This window comes from Marmota marmota, unplaced genomic scaffold, assembly GCF_001458135.2.
Source record: "Marmota marmota marmota unplaced genomic scaffold, marMar, whole genome shotgun sequence".
NCBI lineage: Eukaryota > Metazoa > Chordata > Mammalia > Rodentia > Sciuridae > Marmota > Marmota marmota.
Window position 1 is genome coordinate 4,664,814 of NW_026000171.1, and position 20,449 is coordinate 4,685,262.

Here is a 20,449-nt window from a genome sequence, read left to right on the forward strand (position 1 = left end):
GGACTTGGAATGGGGCCATGAAGTTATCTACAATAGTAACAGCTAGAGAGGACCTATGGTGTGTTCTTATAAGAGGAGAAGAAATAAAAAGTCTTTCCTTTGTTGAGTCTCCCAAAAAACCAAATGGAACCCCATTATGCACCTGATATTTTCTCTTCTCTTTAGTGGTAAGTTTGAGTCCCAGCCCTGCTTAATCATGACCCTGGACAGAGCACTTAACCTATTGGATCCTGAGATTCTCATTAATAAGGCAGAAAAAAAGAGGATCAGTCCTGAGAGCCTCACTGTGTGACACTGAGTTAGTTAGGTAACCTCTCCAGGCGTCCATTTCCCCATCTATAAAATGCAGCACTCACTTCACAAGAGGACGAAGCAACTTAAAACATATAAAGAACCTAGAAATTATGCCTGTCACATAGTGAGCCACTGGGAAATGTCATCTTTTGTGATTATTTCTAAAACATTTCCAGAATTGGAAATGAAATGAAATTGTCAAAGTGAATTTCTTTTTAAACTGCAAAGTGCGATTAGTATTGATATTACTTTGTGCCTTTCATTATTTCATTACCTCCCAAGGAGTCATCTCACTATCAGAATTTTGAACTGAAAAGGATAATTCTGGAAATGCCTTAGACGTAATCATAAGAGCTAACATTTCCCAACTGTTCACTCTGTTCCAGGTCTGGTTTCTAAGTGTTTTATGAGTTTCAAGCTGCTTTAGTCCTTTCATGGAGTGGATGCTGCCTTCTGAATTTTACAGATGGAGAAATTGAGGCCTGGAGAGGTTACATAACTCACTCAGTGTCACACAGCTAGGAAGTGGTGGAGCCAGGATTTGGACCTAGGACCATTTGGCTCTTAGCACTTTGCTACATGACCTTTAAACAGCTCAAGCAGGGCGGTATTCCTTTTTCCATGGGGAGAAAGAAGAGAAATGAAGTTCTCTGAGCTTCTTTTATCTACCTTTCCCTACCTCACCCTCCATATTCTCTCTCCCTAGCAAAAAAAAGTAGGGTTAGGGCCTATTCAGTCTGCCATGGAGGTGGCCCAGAGCCTCTCCTTCCTTCATGCCCCTGTTGATGTTGTCAGTGCTTTACTCTTGTCACTGGGGCCTGGCCATGTCAGTGTCCTCTGGCAATTTCCATCTGAAATGTTTGTGACTGCCAGGGGGTTTCTCCAGAGCCATAACATGCAAGAATGCTAGAATGCTGTGGAATTAACCCCACTCAGGAGCAGCCTCACCCAATGGCTGATGGGGGTCAGTGTGTAAATACCGCAGCTCTTTGCCTCTTGGGTTGGATCAGTGATCTGTGTGCTCTGCACCAAATTGCAGAGTTCTCCAGAGGAATGAAGCTCCAATAGCCCAGAGCCAGTTGTCTGGTAGCTGACTGGCTGTGGCACCCTTTCGTGACTGCCTTCTTTCTTCATTTCACTTCCCACTCCCTGAACAGGATTTCCTGTCCCTTCCACAAACCACTTCCATTCAAATCTTTGTGACAGGGTCATCCATGTGAAATAGGTTGAATTCCATCTCCCAAAAAGATATGTTGAATTCCCAACCTCTGTTACCTTAGCATACAGCCTTCTTTCAAAATAAAGTCACTGAGGTCAGACACAGTGGTGCATGCCTGTAATCCCAGGCTCAGGAGGCTAAGGCAAGAGGATCACAAGTTCAAAACCAGCCTCAGCAACTTAGCAAGGTCCTAAGCAACTCAGTGAGACCTTGTTTCTAAGTAAAATTAAAAAATGGCTGGGGATGTGGCTCAGTGGTTAAGTGCCCCTGAGTTCAATCCCTGGTACCAAAAAAAAAAAAAAAAAAATAGGGTCATTGAAATTGTAGTCAGTCAAGTGAAGGTGAGATCATTAGTATGGGCCTTTAATCCAATATGGCAGGAGTCCTTGTAAGGGGGGATGATGATTTGAATAGAGGCTCATATCACCATCGAGATAGAGATTAGAATGATACTGCTGCAAGCCAGGGGAGGCCAAAAATGGATGACCAGCTCCAAAAGCTAGAAGGAGAAAGGATTCTACCCAGAGTCTCAAATGGAGCATCGCCTGGCTAATACCTTGATTTCCACATCTAGTCTCCAGGAAGATGAGAAAATGAGTTTCTGTTGCTGAAAGAAACTGCCTTTATGGGCCCTTTATGACAGCAACCCTAGGAACGGTAAACACCTCTCATTTGAGGCCTTGATTCTTCCTTAACTTTCCTTCCCAGGGAACCTACTACATGCTGAGCATCCTGCTTCCATTTATGTTAGAGCTGTGATGGAAACCCCTTGCTCGGCAACCCTCCACCCCCACCCCCACCCCCTGGCCCCGTAGTTTGGCAAGACCCCCTGTCTCTGCCTCCCTTCAACATTGCTAGCTCAGAGTCAGTCAATGAGACTGCTGCACATGGAGTGTTTCTCCTACTGAAGCCTGAACAATTAAAGAAATCTGAATAGCTCCTGGGGATATTTTTGGCACTTTTGATTTCCTAACAGTCTGTTGCAGGAGGGATTTAAAGGAAATCAGGGTGACTTAGTGATTGCTTTCAAGTTTGCAACAGGTATGATGGGGAGGGAGGTAGTGCTATTCTCCATCCCACTGAGCCCAGATTAAGGGGGGAATTCACGTAGAACCCCTAGAAAGGATTTAGGTTGGGTCTATGAACTTTCTGATTGAATAGTTCCTAAGCTGCCAGGATTACTCTGGGTATCTGGGAAATCTTCCTAAATGTTTAAGGACTGGATAATTTCCATCTGCATATAAAGCCTTTCATGGAACCATTCTGGAGGGGGAAAGAGAAGTCTGGAAACACTCATGGAGGCTGCCAGGTAAAAAGTGGGGGTGGGTAGCTCTGTGGTAGAGCATGCGCTAGGCGTGTGTGGGGCCCTAGTTTCCATCCCTAGCACCAACACATTTTCTTTTTCCTCTTCCTTTGCGATGGCCTTTTCCCTTTGTCTTTGGAATATGCTCACCCTTCCCTTTTATGTTTGTACTCCCTGCTGGTTTAATGGAAAATCCTTGAGACAAAAACCCCCCCGTCTAGCCTGAAGATTAAGGCTTCCTTGGGCTTCATCCAAATGTGAGATGGCTGAGTTCATGACAGAGCTTCCACTTTATTTTGAAATGAAAGTAGATGTTCTTCTGTTGTTTTGTCTCTCGTTGCCCTTGAAAAACCCACAGACACTGGGCAAAGATTTGAAGCCAAGCCAGAGCATACGAGGTCAGAGAAAGGAGGCTGAACTTGCCACAGATAAGTGGCCTTCAGGAGGGACTCTGTCCAGCTTCTTTATTTTTAGGGTTCATGTAGGTCCCCTCAACAAGCAGACTGAAAATTTCCACAGAGAAATTGCTACATTTTCAGTCATTTCCTGATTGCCAGAACTGAATGTAAAAGGAAGAATTTGGGGGATAAATACAATAGGCTGGGTTACATTTTTGAGGCCTGCAGATATAGAGGAAGCTTCTGACCCAGACTCATTTTTCTTCTTTTGAAAATATACATTTATTGAGCTATTGACATACAATAAACTGCACATATTTTAAATCTACGCCTTTTAAAAAAATGATCATATTATAGAAGGGAAATGAAAATTTGCTTTCCCAGTCACTTTATGTACTCTAAAATAAATAGAAATGCATAATTCAAGAATAACTTAAGTAAAAAAAAAAAAAGAATAACCAAAGTATTGGATTTTTTCAAACTCTAAAAAAAAAAAGACAGCAATTTGTTAAGTTTTGATATGTGTATTTATATATACATGTGTATTTATAAAATACATTTAAAAATAAAAATAATAATAAAATACATATCTGATAGAGGATTAAACATGATCAGCTCTTCATGTATGTAGGTTCTGCATTCAATACACTTGCAGATTAAAAGTATTTGGGGAAAATTGCTTCTACCCCAAACACATCCAAATTTTTTTGCTTGTCATTATTCCTTGGACAAATCAGTTACATAACATCTTACTATACTAGGTATTATAAATAACCTAGAGATGATTTAAAGTATACAAGTTGGGGCATATAGATTATATGCAACTATTTTACCATTTATAAAAAAGAACTTGAACACCCATGGATTTTGGTTCTCCTTGGAAGATCCTGGAACCAATCCCTCGTGGATACAGAGGGACTACTGGACGTAACTGTTTTAGTGAGCTTTTTCACTGCTGTGACTAAAAGACCCATCCAGAATAATGTTAGAGAAGGAAAAGTTTATTTAGGAGTTCATGGTTTCAGAGGTTTCATTCCATAGAGAGCAGGCTCCATCCCTGAGACTCAAGGTGAGGCAGAACATGATGGTGGAGGAATGTGGCAGAGGAAAGCAGCTCACATGATGATCAGAAAGGAGAGAGGGAGGGAGGGAGAGAGAGAGAGAGAGAGAGAGAGAGAGAGAGAGAGAGAGCTGCACTTGTCAAGTATGAATATACCCCAAAGCCATGCCCCCAATGACCCACCTCCTCCAGACACATCCCACCTGCCTCCAGTTACCACTCAGTTAATACCATCAGGAGATTAATGCACTGATTGTGTTAATCACAACCCAATCATTTCCTCTCTGAACCCTCTTGCATTGTCTCACAGTGAGCTTTTGGGAGGTACCTCACATCCAAACCATAACACTAACCAACTAAATAAATCCATGAAACTCATGGATTCATATATCATACTCGTGAAATTAAGACAGTGAACATATCCACATATATCCCCAAATTTTCTTTTGCCCTGCTTTTTTCTCCTTTCCATCCCCCTCTCCCTCCCCTATTTTCTTTATATCATTATACATCAGTTTCCATTTTTTAGAATTTTAAATATGTATATAGAATCATATAACATGTGCTTGTTTTTCTTTTCTTTTTTTTTCTGGCTTTTTTTACTCTCACGCTTATTTTGAGATTTATCCATTTTGTTGCTGAGCTCATTCCCTGCAATGCAGAGTAGCTTTCCATCATATGGATATTGTTGGGAGTCTCCCTGAGAACTCCCCAGGCCTTTCAGACATGGTGGCAGGCAAGTTGCCAGTGGGCGGACAACAAGTTGTTTTGAAAATTTTCGAATTGATCCTCCCATCTTCCGAGTTCAACAGTTCGTGATCCCCATGAATCTAATGCAAGGCGTATGTGCGTGCACCGTAAGTGATGACCTGACCTTTACTATGATAGGCCCCGGGAGCTTCCTGGTTTAAGATAATTGACTTTCACTTTCTATATAAGCTAGCACCAGCTTGCAATAAGGTGCTTCATCTTTGTCACTGCTATCTGTGTGTGTGCATTTTAATCTCCGACGACGAACCTTGGCCTTTCAGATATGCCACACAATCACTTTATCCATTCACCTCTTGGTGAATGTCTGGACTGTTGTTTTGGACTGTTATAAATCAAAGTGCTATGAACATTCATGTACAAGTCTTTGTATGTACACATGCTTTTATTATTTTGGCTACATTTATGAATGGGATGGCTGGATCATATAGTGAGAGCTTGACTTTTTATAAAGCTGCCAAAGATTTTCTAAAGAGGTTGTTCCCTTTAAAATCCCCATCAGCCATGTATTAGAATTCCAATTGCTCCACATCTTTGCCAAGAATTGGTCTGGTCAAGTTCTTTTAATGTTGGCCGTTTTAATAAGTGGTAGTGGTATTTTATTGTGGCTTTCAGTTGCATTTCCCTTGTGACCAATGTCGGTGAACATCTTTTGATGTAGTTAATTGGCATCAATGTATCTTATTTAATAAAGTGCCTGTTCAAAAGTTTTGCCCCTTAAAAAAAAATTTGAGTTTGTTTTCTTAATGAGTTTTTAAGAGTTCTTTATATATTCTGGGTCAAAATTCTCTCTCAGATAAGTGTTTTATAAATACTTTGTCTGTGCTTTGCTTTTCATTCTCTTTAACGAATGTCATTCAAAGTGCAGAGATTTTGGATTTTGTTAAAGTTCAATATATCAGGATTTTATGGATTTGCTATTGCTATGGGGCTAAGATATCATTGCCTAAGCTATGGCCACAAAAGTATTTTCTCATTGAAGTTTCCTGTGTTGGTCTTTATATTTAGGTCCATGGTACATTCTGAGTTGATTTTTGTATATAATATAAGGTATAGTTTGAAGTTCTTTTTGAAAATGGGCATCCATTTTTTCTGGTAGTATTTGTTGAAAAAAAAAACCTACCATTTATTCCCTGATTTACTTTTGTGTCTTTGCCTCAAATTATTATAATATATTTATGGATTCTCTGTTTTCTATTCTGTTCTGTATACTTTCTTCCAGTGCTGGGGATTGAACCCAGAGCCTTACACATACTAAACAAGTAGTATACCACTGAGCTACACCTCAGCCTGCACAGAGCTATTTGTGACTCTTAATGCCAATGCTACACTGTCTTTATTACAGTAGCTTTATAATAAGCCTTGAAATCAGGTGTGTTCATCTTCCAATTTTGTTCTTTTTCAAAGTGTTTAGCTATTCTCTGCACTTGGCCTTTCTGTGTAAGTCAACTTGTCAATTTCTACAACAACAACAAAAGCCTGTTGGGCTTTTGACTGGGAGTGAGATAAATATATTGAATTTAGGAAGAAATAGCTTCTTAATATTGAGTCTTCCAACCAATATGTATGGCATATCTCCCCCCCCCACCCACTTTTTTTTTTTTAGATCTTTAACTTTTCTCATCAATGACTGGCAGCTTTCAGTTTAAAAGTACTATAACATTTCATATTTTAAATGCTACTGTAAGTGGTATTTCTATTTTAACTTTTTATCATGGGCATAGGAAAAATGCAATTGATTTTTATGATTAGAGCTGGTGTCCTACCACCTTGTCAATTTCACTTACAGTTCTAGTAACTTTGGTGAACTTCATCATTTTTTTTTACATGAATAATCATGCTACTGGGACTAACTATGATTTACCTTTTCCTTTCCAATATGAATTTCTTCTATTTCTTTTTTTGTCTCCTTGAACTGGCTAGAATCTTCATCACAATGCTGAATAGAAGTGGTAAGAGCAGACCTTCTTGTCTTTTCATGGATGGTAGGGAAGAACGTTGGTTTTTCACGATTAGGGACAATGTTAGCTGGTGGTGTTTTTGATTTGTTTGGAAGATGCCCTTGTTCAGGTTGGGATAGAAAGGTCCTTCCTATTCCTAGTTATTTGAGAGTTTTTGTCAGGAGTGAATTTTGTTAAATACTTTTCTTGCATCTATAAAGATGATCATAAGGTTTTTCCTTCTAAATTTGTTAGCATGGTGAATTGTATTATTGGTTTTCAAATGTTAAGCCATCCTTGCATTCCTGGGATAAACCCTGCTTGGTCAGGATATACTACCCTGTCTTTATATATGAAGTTGGATTCAATCTGCTAAAATTTTCTACAGATCTTTTGCATTTATGTTCACAAGGGAAGTTGGACTGTATTTTTCTTTCCTTGTACTATCTTTTTACAGCTTTTGGTGTCAGGATAATATTGGCCTTTGTATACTCTTAGAAAGTAGTTCCTACACATCAGTTTTTTGGAAGAGCTTGGGTAGAATTGGTGTAAGTTCTTCTTTAAATATTTGGTAGAATTTTTCAATTTAGCTTTTGGACCTAAAGTTTTCTTATAGGAATATTTTTAACTATCAGTTTAATTTCATTAATAGGGTCATTTGTCTCTGTTTCTTCTTGAAAGAACTTTGATCTCTGGTGTGTTTTTCAAGGAGTTTCCCATCTTAGCCAAATTACCAATTTTATTGGCATAAAGTTTTTTTTATAATATTCCTTTGTTAGTCTTCGGTTCTATTTTGGATGAACACAGGCTAGGGTATCACCAAGGCCTGGCAAGTGCAGTTCAGCATGAAGCTCCTTGAGGATAGGTTGTACTTTCCCCTACTTGAACTGCAGAGCTCATGATCCTGGCAGATGTCTGCAGTACTGGGTAAGAGCTCAGCAAGAACCTGTTGATTGTGAGTGATGTTGGAGAGAATGCATGTGAACGAGGGAAGTTCTCCACCCTTGGTGGTGCTGAGAAGTTAGGACAGTGTGAGATTAAGATGGAATACTGTACAAGTTATATGAGTTTCAATTGAAATCTCAGCTTTTGCATTAACTTGCTGTGTGATGTTGGTCAAGTCACTCAACCTCTCTGATCCTCAATGTTCTCATTGGTAAAATGGATTTATTCTGGATTCTAAAAGGGAGTGAATAATATCCATCTCAAAGGGATGTGAAAATTCCATGAAAAAAAAAAGTATATATTGAGGCTATGACAAAGTGTCTGCCTCTAAGAAAACAATAAAGGGCTGGCTTATCAGGATCTGTTTTAGTTGTTGTGTGGCTGTTTAAATAAGGAGAAATTGCTTTCAGGCTTCCTCTACCCGTCTCCTTCCAATATGGAAATTCCTGTTTCTCTACCTTTGCCTCCTCCCCTCCTGCGGACTAGCTGATCTCTTAGCTGTCGATCCTGGCACACTTCTTCTGCGTCCTGAGCTTCTATTAATTAAGAGGCGGTTGCTAAGAGATGTCAGGACACACCGGCGACTGGCTCTGCACCTTCCTCTCATCCCCTCTGGTTCTTTTCCAGCCCCACTCTGTCCTCGTCACACCTGTTTCTCTCACCCATCTTCATACTTAGGTTCGGAAAAGACAGAGAAGTTGGCCGATCTGTATGGCTACCCCTGGTGAGAGAGTGGTCCGCAGACCCCAGGGACTTGGTGGGGAGCCAGATGGGAGCGGCGCCTGCCTGAGTCCGCAGCACCACCTGGAGCGCAGGGAGACCCAGGAGCAGGCGCCAGGCCAGCTGGCCATGCTGAGGAAGTCCCAGGAATTTTTCCAGACCTGTGATGCCGAAGGCAAGGGCTTCATCGCCAGAAGGGACTTGCAGGTAAGAAGGGTCCCAGCTGGGCCAGCCCACCTGGAACACCCAGGCACCTGGAAATTCTTGTCCTGAGCTAGAACTGCCCCACAGGAGGTGACATCCTTAACAGAAAAGACCTCAGTTCAGTTCTGGAAGGTCAGCCCAAACTCTACTGGGACCCGGACCTCCTGCATTCATTCTATTTCTGTCCTTTACCTGAGGTCAGACTGGGGGTCGTTTTTCTTCTCTGATTGAGTAACTCCCCAGGATTGTGAGAAATGATGATAGTAACATAAGAGACTTAAGTAAGACACAGAGAAGAACCTTCTGAGAGTAGAGATAGAAAGGCACAGATCTGTTGCTTTCAACGAAGTCATCTCTGCTGCGTGTGCCTTAGGATAGGACAGTGTCCAATGCGGCATGCTGGGAGAGGGCATTTCTGAGCGTCATCTCACCTTTGCTCTCAACCCTCTCAAAGCACATCTGGAGGGAGAGCCTGTGGCAGAGCCTAGGGGCCCACCATTGCTAGGGCGGGCTCAGCAAACTTCTTATAAAGGTCCAGAGAACCAGTGTTTTCTGTTTTGTAGGTGGGTAGTCTCTCTCACCTTCACCAACTTGGTGGTTACAGCCTGAAGTCATCCACAGACAATGTATAAACAGATAGATGAGCATGCCGAGTTCCCAGAAATCTTTATTTATGGAACTGGAATTCAAATTTTATATAATTTCATGATGTCATCAAATGTTAGTCTTCTTTGGGTATTTCTTTTTCAGCCATTTAAAAACTATAAAAACTATTCTCATAGACCATAGAAATAGAGGTTACAGCCAGGTTCAGCTCAGGGGTGTAGTTTCCAAGCCCTGGTTTAGTGAGTTTCCACCTTAATTGTCACAATGTCTTCTCACTGTCTTACTGATGATGTCACCCAGTTGGAAGTAAATAAAACAGGCCCCACTCGAGTACTGTGAAAGCAACTCTTAGCCCCCACCTCATCTTTGTGTGCTCTGTTAAAAGCATTTTTGGAAAAGATGTGTGCCTGTGCTGTCAGGATGAAAATCTATGATGGTCAGGTTTTGTTTAAGTCTAAATTTTCAGAATATAGTAAAATTGGGCAATGAAATATGAACACTCATCAGTATCATGCCATCTCCACTCGTCCCTGGGAGCTACGCAGCAGGAGCCTGTAACCCGGATGAAATGAAGTGTTGGATTCTTCCTCTGCCTGGCCCCACAGGATGGGGTTTGCATGCATTTCCTAGGGTCATCCCACCATTATGCACATCCAGGGAAGAGACCTGGGCAGCAACACCAGCTCTGCACCCCTTTGTTTTCAGCAACTGGCTCCCTAATAAGTTTCTGTTGCTGAAACAGATTCCCCAAGTCCCACTCCACATGGAAGGCCAGATTTGGGGTATTTCAAGGAGCCCTTTGACTAACCTCTACCTAGGAGCTTCATAATTGTCATTCACAGGTCCACAGTAGAAGTGTTTGCTAGGGTGGTTTTAATGGACATGCTTAACTTTTGGGGGGGGCGGGGGTGCTGGGGATGAAGCCCAGGGCCTTGCTCACGCTAGGCAGTGCTAGGCAAGTGCCACTGGACTGTCCTGCCAGACCCTGCCTGCCTAGCTCAGCTAGAAAAAAAGAAAAGGAATTCACATGCATTGAGCATTGACTCTGGGCCATGTGTGCTGTTAGCTCAGTACTTGCGGTATCTATTCCCCATTAACTCTCATTGAACCCCTCTCTTTAATGAGAATGGAAGAGACTCAGTGAACTTCAACTGCCAAGTATACATTTATAGATAAATCATTTGTATTCGACTTGGGATGTGATCAGAAACATTAGTCCCAGCTACCTTCCTCTCCACCTCCCTCCTGATCCAGGTGGGAGGAAAAGGAGATGGAGGAGCCAAGGAGCCCAGGCTGCTGCACTCAAGCCATTTATTTCTACTATCTACTTAATTCTCAAAGTTTTCCTCCATTTGTGGGCAATGGAGCCTTTGAAGCTTTCAGACTGACAAGGTGTGATGGAGAGAGAGCAAAGCAGGTCATGAAACCGCCATCCCTCTGGCCACCCAAGGAGGCAGATAGGATGGGAAGACAGACATGAGGAAGAGCAGCCTTCAGCCTTCTCAGAGTTGACCATGGCTGCCTGTGGGTATCCCCCTGTCCTTGCTTGTCCTGGCAGATTCTAAGGCATCTTGGCTTGTCGCTCTCTGGGTGCAACCACTCCCTGGGATGACTCCCATTCCTTGGGCCCGGCCTCCACTGCCTTTTTGCCTTCAGTCCCCAGTGCAGCCTCATGGGAAGGGAAAGGAGAGAGCTCACATTTGTCATGGGAGACTGGGCTCAGTGGAGGGGAAAAGTAGTGGTCGCAGGAGCTGGTGAAGAAGCACAGTTGGAAGAAGGTTCTGCAGAGCCTGTAATTGTTTTGAGAAAGGAGAAAGTAAGTTAAACTCCTCCCTTGATGTGTTTTACCTTCTTTCTCATTCTTAAAAACAAACAAACAGACAAAAAACACCTTTTTTGCAGACGGCAAGATCAACTTAGCAATTATCCAAAAGGTGGGGAGACTGCCACAGTGGTCCGAGCCCACCAGCAGGTAGCTAGCCCGAAAGGATACTGCATGCACCTAGAACAAAGGAGGAGTCCTGCAGATTTTTCAAATTGAGGTCCCTGAAGGAACCCTGGAGGAAGCGGAGGTGGGTGGCGTGGAGAGTAGGAGCACGAGCTGCCCGATGCTTGAGCTCCACGTGGGGACCTCCTGGTATAGGGCTGCAGGTGATGGACACTGACCTGTGTGAACAGGGGTATGGGAGTTTCGAGTCCTGCGCCTCACCAGTGGGCCCTCGGCGTCACACCATCCTCCCCAAGGAACTCTCGGGTTTCATGGAGACGCCTCCAGGCAGAGATGGGGCTATTGCTGCTTTTCAGGGTTGGTTCTAACGCAGTACCCTAGAGAAACAGAGGGTCCCAAGTACCAGTCCTGCCTCAAGGACACTCATGAGAGGTCTGGGGAGGACCTGAGGGACTCCCCCTCTCCACAGAGGAAGATGGGGAAAGAAGGAGCCAAAGGGCTCTCTGAAAAAACTGAGAGCCTCAAAAACCCTACTTCTCTGGCTTTCAGAGGTCTAACAGGATTGTCTACCAACACCAAGTATCCACTTCCCTGTGTTAAGTCAGATTTTTGTCCCTGTGACCAAGATACCTCACAAGAACAGCTCAGAGAAGGGAAAGTTTATTTGGGGCTCCTGGTTTCAGAGATCTCAGTACACAGACAGCTGAGTCCATTGCCCTGGACCCACGATGAGGCAGAACATGAAAGCCGAATGGCACAGTGGAGGAAATCTTCTCACCTCCTGGGGACCAGGAAGCAGAGAGAGGGAAAGAAGGCCCAGAGGATACACCCTCAGGCATACCCGCAATGACTCCCCTTCTCCAGCCATCCTGCACCTGCCTAGAGCTTCCACCCTGTCACTCCATTCAAACTAGAATGGATTGATTAGGTTACAGCTTTCACAATCCAATCAGCTCACCTCTGAATATTCCTGCATAAACTCAGGAGTTTTGAAGGGACACCTCATGTCCAAACCATAACACTGTCTTAGAATTCAGGCTAAGCCAAATGGCTAAGAATCCTTTAGAGGTTGGCAGGCTAACCAAATCTGACCCAATACCCGTTTCTATAAGTAAAGTTTTGTTGGAACACAGCTGTGCTCATCCATTTACATGTTCCCAAGATAGGGGCCGAGTTGAGTAGTAGTGACAAAGACTGAATGGATGCATATTATCTAGCTTTTTACACAAGAAGTTAGCTGACTTCTGATTTAGGTTAATTACAGAAGAAGTTAGCTGACTTCTGATTTAGTTTAACTTGAAAACTTTAAAAGATTTTTGTGGTTAATTGACTTGGGTTGTGATCTCAGATTGGCAGCTTACTAGTAATGTGAATTTGTATATCTCTTAACCCCTCAGGCCATGGTTCCTTAGCTGTGAATTATTAATAGCTACCTTCTAGCATTAGAGGAGAATTAAATGAGCGTATGCATGTAGGGCACTTAGCTGCAACACCGGGACCTGGAGATCCCTCCCTAAATGCACAGTGTGGGTACCACATCTCAGCCTGGTCCCTGGTATTCTCCATACTGTGATGTTTTTAAGTTGTGTTAAAATGTGCATTACATGAAATTTGCCACCATAACCATTTTTAACCAGTTTGATGGCATTAAGTACATTCACATTGTTGGGCAACCATTACTACCATCAATCTCCAGAACTCTTTTCATCTTGCAAAGCAGAAACTCTGTACTGACAAAACAGTAAGTCCCCACTATCCCTCCCCCAGCCCCTGCAATCACTATCTATTCTCTGTCTCCAGGAATTTCTCGACAGTAAGTACCTGTTCTTTATGGAATCATCCGACCTGTGTCCTTCTGCATCTGTTTATTTCACTTAGCATCTTCAGAGTTCATCCACATTGTAGCCCATGTCAGAATTTCCTTCCTTTATAGGGCTGAATGTCCCACTGTTAAGTATGTACCACTTTAAGTTTAAACATCTGTCAGTCGGCTCTCGGGATGCTTACACCCCTTGGCTGTTTGTGAAAAACACTGCTGTTTTAATCAGCTTTTTAGCTTCTGTGACTAAATAACCCAACAAGAACAATTGTAGAGGAAAAGTTTATTTGAGGACTCACAGCCTCAGAAGTCTCACTCTATAGCTAGCTGGCTCCATTCCTTAGGGCTCAAGGTGAGGCAGGAGACTCACTGCGAAAGAGTATAGCAGAGGGAAGTGGCTCACATGATCAGGAAGCAGAGAAAAAAGACTCTACTCACCAGATACAAATATATACCCCAAAGACATACCCCCAATGCCCACCTCCTCCAGCCACACCCTACCAGTCTTCAGTTACCACACAGGATTAATTCACTGATTGTGTTAAGACTTCACAACCCAATAATTTCTCTTCTGAACCTTCTTGCATCATCTCACACCTGAGCTTTTGGGGGATAAATCACATCCATACCATAATAGCTGCTGTGGCTATGGGTGTCCAAATAGCTCTTCAAGTTCTTGCTTTCAATTCTTTGGGGTTAGAATGCTGGATTATTTGCCAATTCTATTTTTAACTTTTTGAGGAAACATCATCCCATTTTCCACAGTGGCTACACCATCCAGTGTGACTTTAGGTGTGAGTCATCTGTCCTGCCTCAGAGATAAAAAAAAAAAAAGGGCATTTCTGCTAAAAAGGGCACTTTCCAGTCCTGCCCAGTGGCTGCTACTCTTGTTTGTGTCCAGTCTACATGAGTGGCAATGATTTTGCCTCCCCAGAGGACCTCGGGCAATGCCTGGAAATGTGTTTTTGATTGAAATGACTGGAGAAGGAGCTGCTACTGGCATCTAGTAGGTAAAGGCTAGGAACACTGCTGAATAACCTAGAATGCACAGGACACTCCCCCACCTCCTTCCCTTCCACTGGCCCCCACAACAAAGGATTTTCTATTCCCAGATGTCAGGAATGCAGATGTTGGGAGACCTGGGTCTATACCAAGAGGAAGTTTATTTGAGGACTCACAGCCTCAGAAGTCTCACTCTATAGCTAGCTGGCTCCATTCCTTAGGGCTCAAGGTGAGGCAGCCCAAGCCAAGCACACCAAGGTACAGAGCAGGGTAGAGGTTGATGCTGCCTCCTCCAACCTCCCATCCCCCCTAGGGTGAAAGGGAGCTGGGCTGTATACCCCAGCAAAGGCAGAACAGAATGCTGTGGATGCCTCCAAAGGCAGAAGAGTTCAATTCTCATCATAAACGTGGACCTCCTCTGGCTTTCTCTCTAATGGAAGTTTTGCTTTAGCATGTTTGAAGCTGTGCAACCTCGTGCTTTAAGCCACATGAGGCATGTTCCTGGACCGGTGACCAGGAAGGTCCAGGGATCTGGCTGGAGTACGAGGAAAGCCATCATTTTGCCATGGCTCGGGAGTCAGAGCCCTCAGTACTGCTGTTGCAGGCTCACTTTCCGTGCCAGGTCCTGGAAAGTCTCACTTTGTAAGCCCTTGCTTAGAATCAGCAGCATGGCTAGTCAGGATCTGGAGCACATTCAGGTCTAGACCAACGCCCTGAAGATACGAAGATACCAGGATCTCCTGCCATCGCTCTTAGTCATGCAGTTATTTACTCATTTGTTCAACATATACCCAAATACTTCACATTTGTCAGCATTGGACTAGACCCTGGGGACACAACAGTGAGTAAAAATGAACAAGATCCCTGTTCTCCGCATACCACAGGAGAGGACATTTAGCTAATTGTATCTGTGGGTATACAAAATGCAAACTGAGATAAGACTGTAAACAAGGGAAATGCAGCTCAGGGAGTCTGTATGTCTGCAAAGGTCTTACTGAGGAAATGACACAGGAGCTGAGAATGAAAAAGGAGTTTCAAGGAGTTTGGGGTTTCAAGGAGTCAGGGAGGCCTCAAGAGCCCCTGGGGCTGTGGGCAGTGTGACCAGGGCAAATAGACCTTCTTCCCATTGCTATGTGCAAAATGTGATAAGTGAAGCAGAAGACTAGTTCCTGGTAGGACTGGCAAGAGAGACCTTGAACTTGATGGTGGTGGTGGTGGTGGGTTGGTAGGTGGAAAGGTGTAGAGCAGACACAGAGGTAAGAATTTAGACATTAGAAAACCATTAGACTTTTCCTTAGGCCCTGAATGAGAAATCGGTTCTTTATCCCAGCTCTGGTCTCCACTGCCACTTTCAGAGGATCTCGGTACCTCCAGGGCCTATTGCGCAGTGGAATAAATAATCTTGTTCCCCTCCACCCTACTTATCTCCGTTAAAAATGGAGACAGCACCAGGTGCCCAGGGGACCATACCAGAATAAATTGATTTTACATGGCTCTGCAGGCCCTGAGAAGAAAGATAAATAAGAGATAATTATGGTTATTAAGACTAAAAGACTTTTCAAGTAAAGCCAACAAAAAAAAGGTTAAAGAAACTGCTGTAGTACATCTTGCAAAAAAGGCTAAAGAAGCAGTCAGCATTAATTGCCAGGCCAAGAGGAGGAATTACTTGGAAGACAGAGCATAGCTCTCCCCATCTTCACCTACAGTAGAGAGAGGAAGTTGGCCAGGTGTGATATGGCCAGGTGGCGCATGCCTCATATCCCAACAACTTGGAATCTGAGGCAAGAGCATTGCAAGTTCAAGGCCAGTTTTGGTAGTTGAGCAAGACCCTGTCTCTAAACAATTTTTTAAAAGCTGGGGATGTGACTCAATGGTACATTGCCCCTGGGTTTAATCCCCAATACCAAAAAAAAAAAAAAATAGCCATGTTACAGGCTTTCACACCTGCAGCTCTGTTTTATTGTTCAGATTTGCAATGTAGAGAAGAGGGATTAGGATTAGATAATCTGGGGCATTTGTGGTCCAAGTATTGTTAGATTGAGGAATGTGCCCAAATAAGGTATGGAAGATCTTCCCTGGTTCATGCTAGCAGGAGACAGGGTGTGGGGGGAAGGCATTTGAAGGTCCCACAGACCTCTGGGCTTTCTTTCCAGCATATTTCAAGGTCCAGCACAACATGAGATCCCCTATTTTCCATCAGATCCAGCAATCCCAGGCTGAGAAGGGGAGGGAGGAAGGCTTATCCCAAGGAAAGGACTGGAATCTGGCTTTGCCAGGAGCTCCAGTGATACCTTTTGTTTCAAGTAGAGCTCATAAACTTCCTGCTTGCAAAATTGACTCCATCTTCACCCCATGTTCCCTTGCTGAGGTTTTTGAGACAGCTGGTTTATAGATTGTGCTAAGCCAGAGATGCTGCTGTATGCTGAGCAGATGTGTTTCTAGTATCTTTGCACATCCTCTCATTCTCTTTTCTTTTTTGAAAAACCCATACATATTTAATTCAGTTTTTCAAAATGGGTTTCACATCATTCTCTCTCCCCACTTTGTAATGCATCTTAGTCTCCCGTAATGCGTGTACCTGTCAAATTAAACTTCATGGCTTATCAGCTAGGAGATTGCTGTAGTATCTCGCCAAGTGTTCTTGCAAGCCATGTTACAGGCTTTCACACCTGCAGCTCTGTTTTATTGTTCGGGTGAGTATATACCTTCCTTTCCATAAAGCTCTATATTCATTGTCTTCAGCTGTCACTTTCAAGGGAGCAGTTTTGTGCAATTGCCCCTTGGGTGACTGGGAGGAAGAGGGGTAGTTGATCAGCTGAGGGGTAGTTGATCAGCTGAGACGTTATGAACTTCCTTGGGGAGTCCTCATTTGGACACAGATTATTAGGGCATGAGAGGACACTGGCTTCAATAAAGCACATTAACCTTGACCTGGAGCCATTGCCCATCAGGCAGAAGGCCAGAAGGAAACATCAACAGCTCAGACACTTGTTCCTCATGCCATCAAGGGCTACTCAGCCCAGGGGTCATGTCCAGTGTTTTTTTTATGACCCCTCACACCATCTTGTTCTGTCCCACCTTTAAAGTATAAATACTCTTGGGGGTTGATACCTTAAGCCATTGGTAGTTACTACCTTATCAGGAATTAGGGGTCAGCCATGGGGAGCAGAGTGGAACACACACTAGGGGTAATGAGCATGGGCCACTCAAAGGGAAGAGGAGCTATGCATCCCCTCAGAGCTGAGAACCAAAGTGTGCATCCAGAAACTTACAAAAGTGGTACTGGGGCACTGGGGCATGAGGGGCCTCCAACATAGAAGGCCTCTGAGAGTGAGTGACCTGCACCTGCTCCCTGGGGAGGCAGCATGGCAAAGAGGTTTGTGTAGAGGGAAAGACCAGGATGGAGAACCTAACTCTGCCATTCACTTACCAGGTGCCTCCAGGCCATGGAGGGTCACTCTCTCTGTGTCTTTGGTCTCCCTCCCTCCCTTCCTCCCTCCTTTGCTCCTTTTTCCCCTCCCTCTCCACTTTAATTGAGTGCCTTCTCTCACAGACCACGTGCTGTGTCCTGTACTTTACTTTCCTTATTTCATTTAGCTTTATATCACCATGTCATGGAAGTGTCTTCCTACAGATATTTGGTCCTGTACAGATATTAAGAGTTTGGAGCCAGGCACAGTGAGGCACGCCTGTAATCCCAGTGGTTCAGGAGGCTGAGGCAGTAAGATTGCAAGTTCAAAGCCAGCCTCAGCAACAGTGAGGCACTAAGCAACTCAGTGAGATCCTATCTCTAAATAAAACACAAATACAAAATAGGGCTGGGGATGTGGCTCAGTGGTCAAGTGCCCCTGCGTTCAATCCCTGGTAGCCCCCCTCTACCACCAAAAATTTGGTAGCTTTATATCACCAAAAATTTGGTAGCTTTATACCTGTGGCAGCTGTTCTCCCTGGCATGGGAGGAGGAAGACTGGAAAGCAGTCTGGACACAGCAGCTGTCTCCTGGCTCTTGTAGGACAGTCAAACTCTAGACACTTTAGGCAGAAGGCCCTGCAGCCCTGGTCAGCCCCCAGGACTGTCAAAGCATTAACCAGTGTGGTCTGGATTGCTTTCAGAGGCTCCACAAGGAGCTGCCCCTCAGCCTGGAGGAACTGGAAGATGTGTTCGATGCCCTGGATGCTGATGGAAATGGCTTCCTGACCCCGGAGGAGTTCACCACTGGATTTAGTAAGTTTAGATAGGTACTAGGAGTCCCAGGACTCACCCCAGGTGAGTCTGCCTAATGCTACATAAAGTGCATTTCTTTCCCCTCTAGGTCTGCAGAACATTCAGTACGGGCTTTCCTATCCTCATCTCAGGGGTGCAGAGCTCAAGGCTGCCAGACTCTAGATGACTGGGGGCCTCTTTCACATGCCCACATCAACTGCTTACACCACTACCCATCCAGTGTCCCTGCCCAGGCCCCTCCCACTGAGAATGGCAAGGGGAATGGAGGGGAGCTCTGGAGAAGGCTTAGCACAAAGAGGGAGCTGTGATGAGAGTCTCAGCCCCTCTTTTTCTGCCTTGATATACAAAAAAAAAGTGAAAAGGAAAAGAAATGGGACTACTATATGAATTATTTCAATTTGAGGGTTGCTGAGTCAGATGGGTTGAGGGATACCAGCCATCAGAGAAATTCCTAGAGCATTTGAGTAGACCAGTCCTTCTCAAAATAACCAGCAAGAAGGAGAATTGAGATCCACAAAAAGGATAATGAACCCAGACATATTATCAGATCAGAAAAACCAACCAGCAACATTTCTATTATATCCAGTATGAGTGTGGAGAGTAACACATACCTGTGAAGGGGAGCAGGTCTAGGGAGGATGACAGGAATGATGCTCTGGACCACGGGTCTTCAGGCTGCTGGAGGGCAATAGAGGTTTTTAAAAGACATTTTTGTTTAAAGTAAAAACCAGCAAATAAATGTATTCTAAACCAGACTGTAGAGGATTGAGAACCACAAAGGAGTCCTCCCACCTGTCAGGCATCTGCCTTTCCCAGGGTCTGGCATCAAGAAGAATCTTATGGAAACACAAGACACAAAGTCTGGGGCATTATGCCCACAGATCTTTGCTATCAGAGGTTTTCCCTTTTGTTTCTCTCAAATGAACTTCAAATGACTCCTGGCAACAGAGTAAGCCAAGCCCTTCCTGGGTGAGGATTGTCTAATTGAGATGCTTGTGCCCTGTACCCCCAGGTCACTTCTTCTTCAGCCAGAATAATCCAGGTCAGGAGGATACAGGTGAACAGGTGGCCCGGCTCCAAGAGGAGAAGGTGTACCAGTTCCGAGGGGATGAAGATTTGGGCAACATGGACCAAGATGAGGAAGCTGATCAGTTCCAGAGGTTGATGGACAAACTAGGAGCCCAAAAAGTTTTGGAAGAGTAAGTGGGAATGGCAACCTGGGATGGAGCCCAACCTAGGAGGAATTTGTTCATCTGCTCAATAATAATTCATATTTGCTAAGCCTGCAGTGACAGTCCCCATGGTTGACCAGCGAGGCTCCCTGCTTCTTACATCCTGCCCTTTGCCAGTCAGATCTGTCTCTACATTATATTTTTTTAAATTTGGCAAATATTCCTATTCTCCTTCTCTCCTGCCCTCTCCACTTTTCCCTTCCTGCTGAACATTATCATCACAAATCTTAGGTCTGCCTCATCCTCCAAGGGGTGCTCCCACATCAGAGGTCCAGGCCAGGCCTTAGGGTTCACTCTGACTCTTCTCTAATGCTTCCTGTTGACGTCAGCTCACCAGTATTCCTACCTGCAATGGAGCCAACCCTGGGTCTCCAGGTCTACGGTGCACTCAATAAATGTTAGCTACTATCATTCATTTATTTTTAATTGGTGCACTATAGTTGGATATAAAACTGGAATGCATTGTGATATGATCATACTTGCACATAGCGTAATTGTATCAACTTTACTCCCTAGTTCTTTTACTGTTTTATTTTATTTTATTTGAATTTTTGGTACCAGAGATTGAACTCAGGGGTGCTTAACCACCGAGCCACAAGCCCTAGCCCTTTATATTTTGTATTTTGAGCAGGGTCTCGCTTAGTTGCTTGGAGCTTTGCTAAATTGCTGAGGGTGGCTTTGAACTTGCAATCTTCCTGCCTCAGCCTCTGGAGCAGCTCTCTTACTCTCATTTTTATGATGATGATGGTGATGTCGTCTCCAGCTGT

General features: G+C 44.0%; 1 protein-coding gene across 8 annotated transcripts in view; it reads left to right on the forward strand.

The window, feature by feature from the left end:
- Positions 1 to 20,449, forward strand: part of Cracr2a (calcium release activated channel regulator 2A) — a 106,482-nt gene that overhangs the window by 23,071 nt on the left and 62,962 nt on the right. For all 8 annotated transcript variants that reach the window (XM_015500750.2, XM_048787669.1, XM_048787668.1 and 5 more), the window contains exons 3-5: positions 8,606 to 8,854; positions 18,339 to 18,450; positions 19,463 to 19,649. In XM_015500750.2, the coding sequence (XP_015356236.1) occupies positions 8,639 to 8,854; positions 18,339 to 18,450; positions 19,463 to 19,649 (515 nt within the window). In that variant the 5' untranslated portion in view covers positions 8,606 to 8,638. The remainder of the gene's footprint in view (positions 1 to 8,605; positions 8,855 to 18,338; positions 18,451 to 19,462; positions 19,650 to 20,449) is intronic.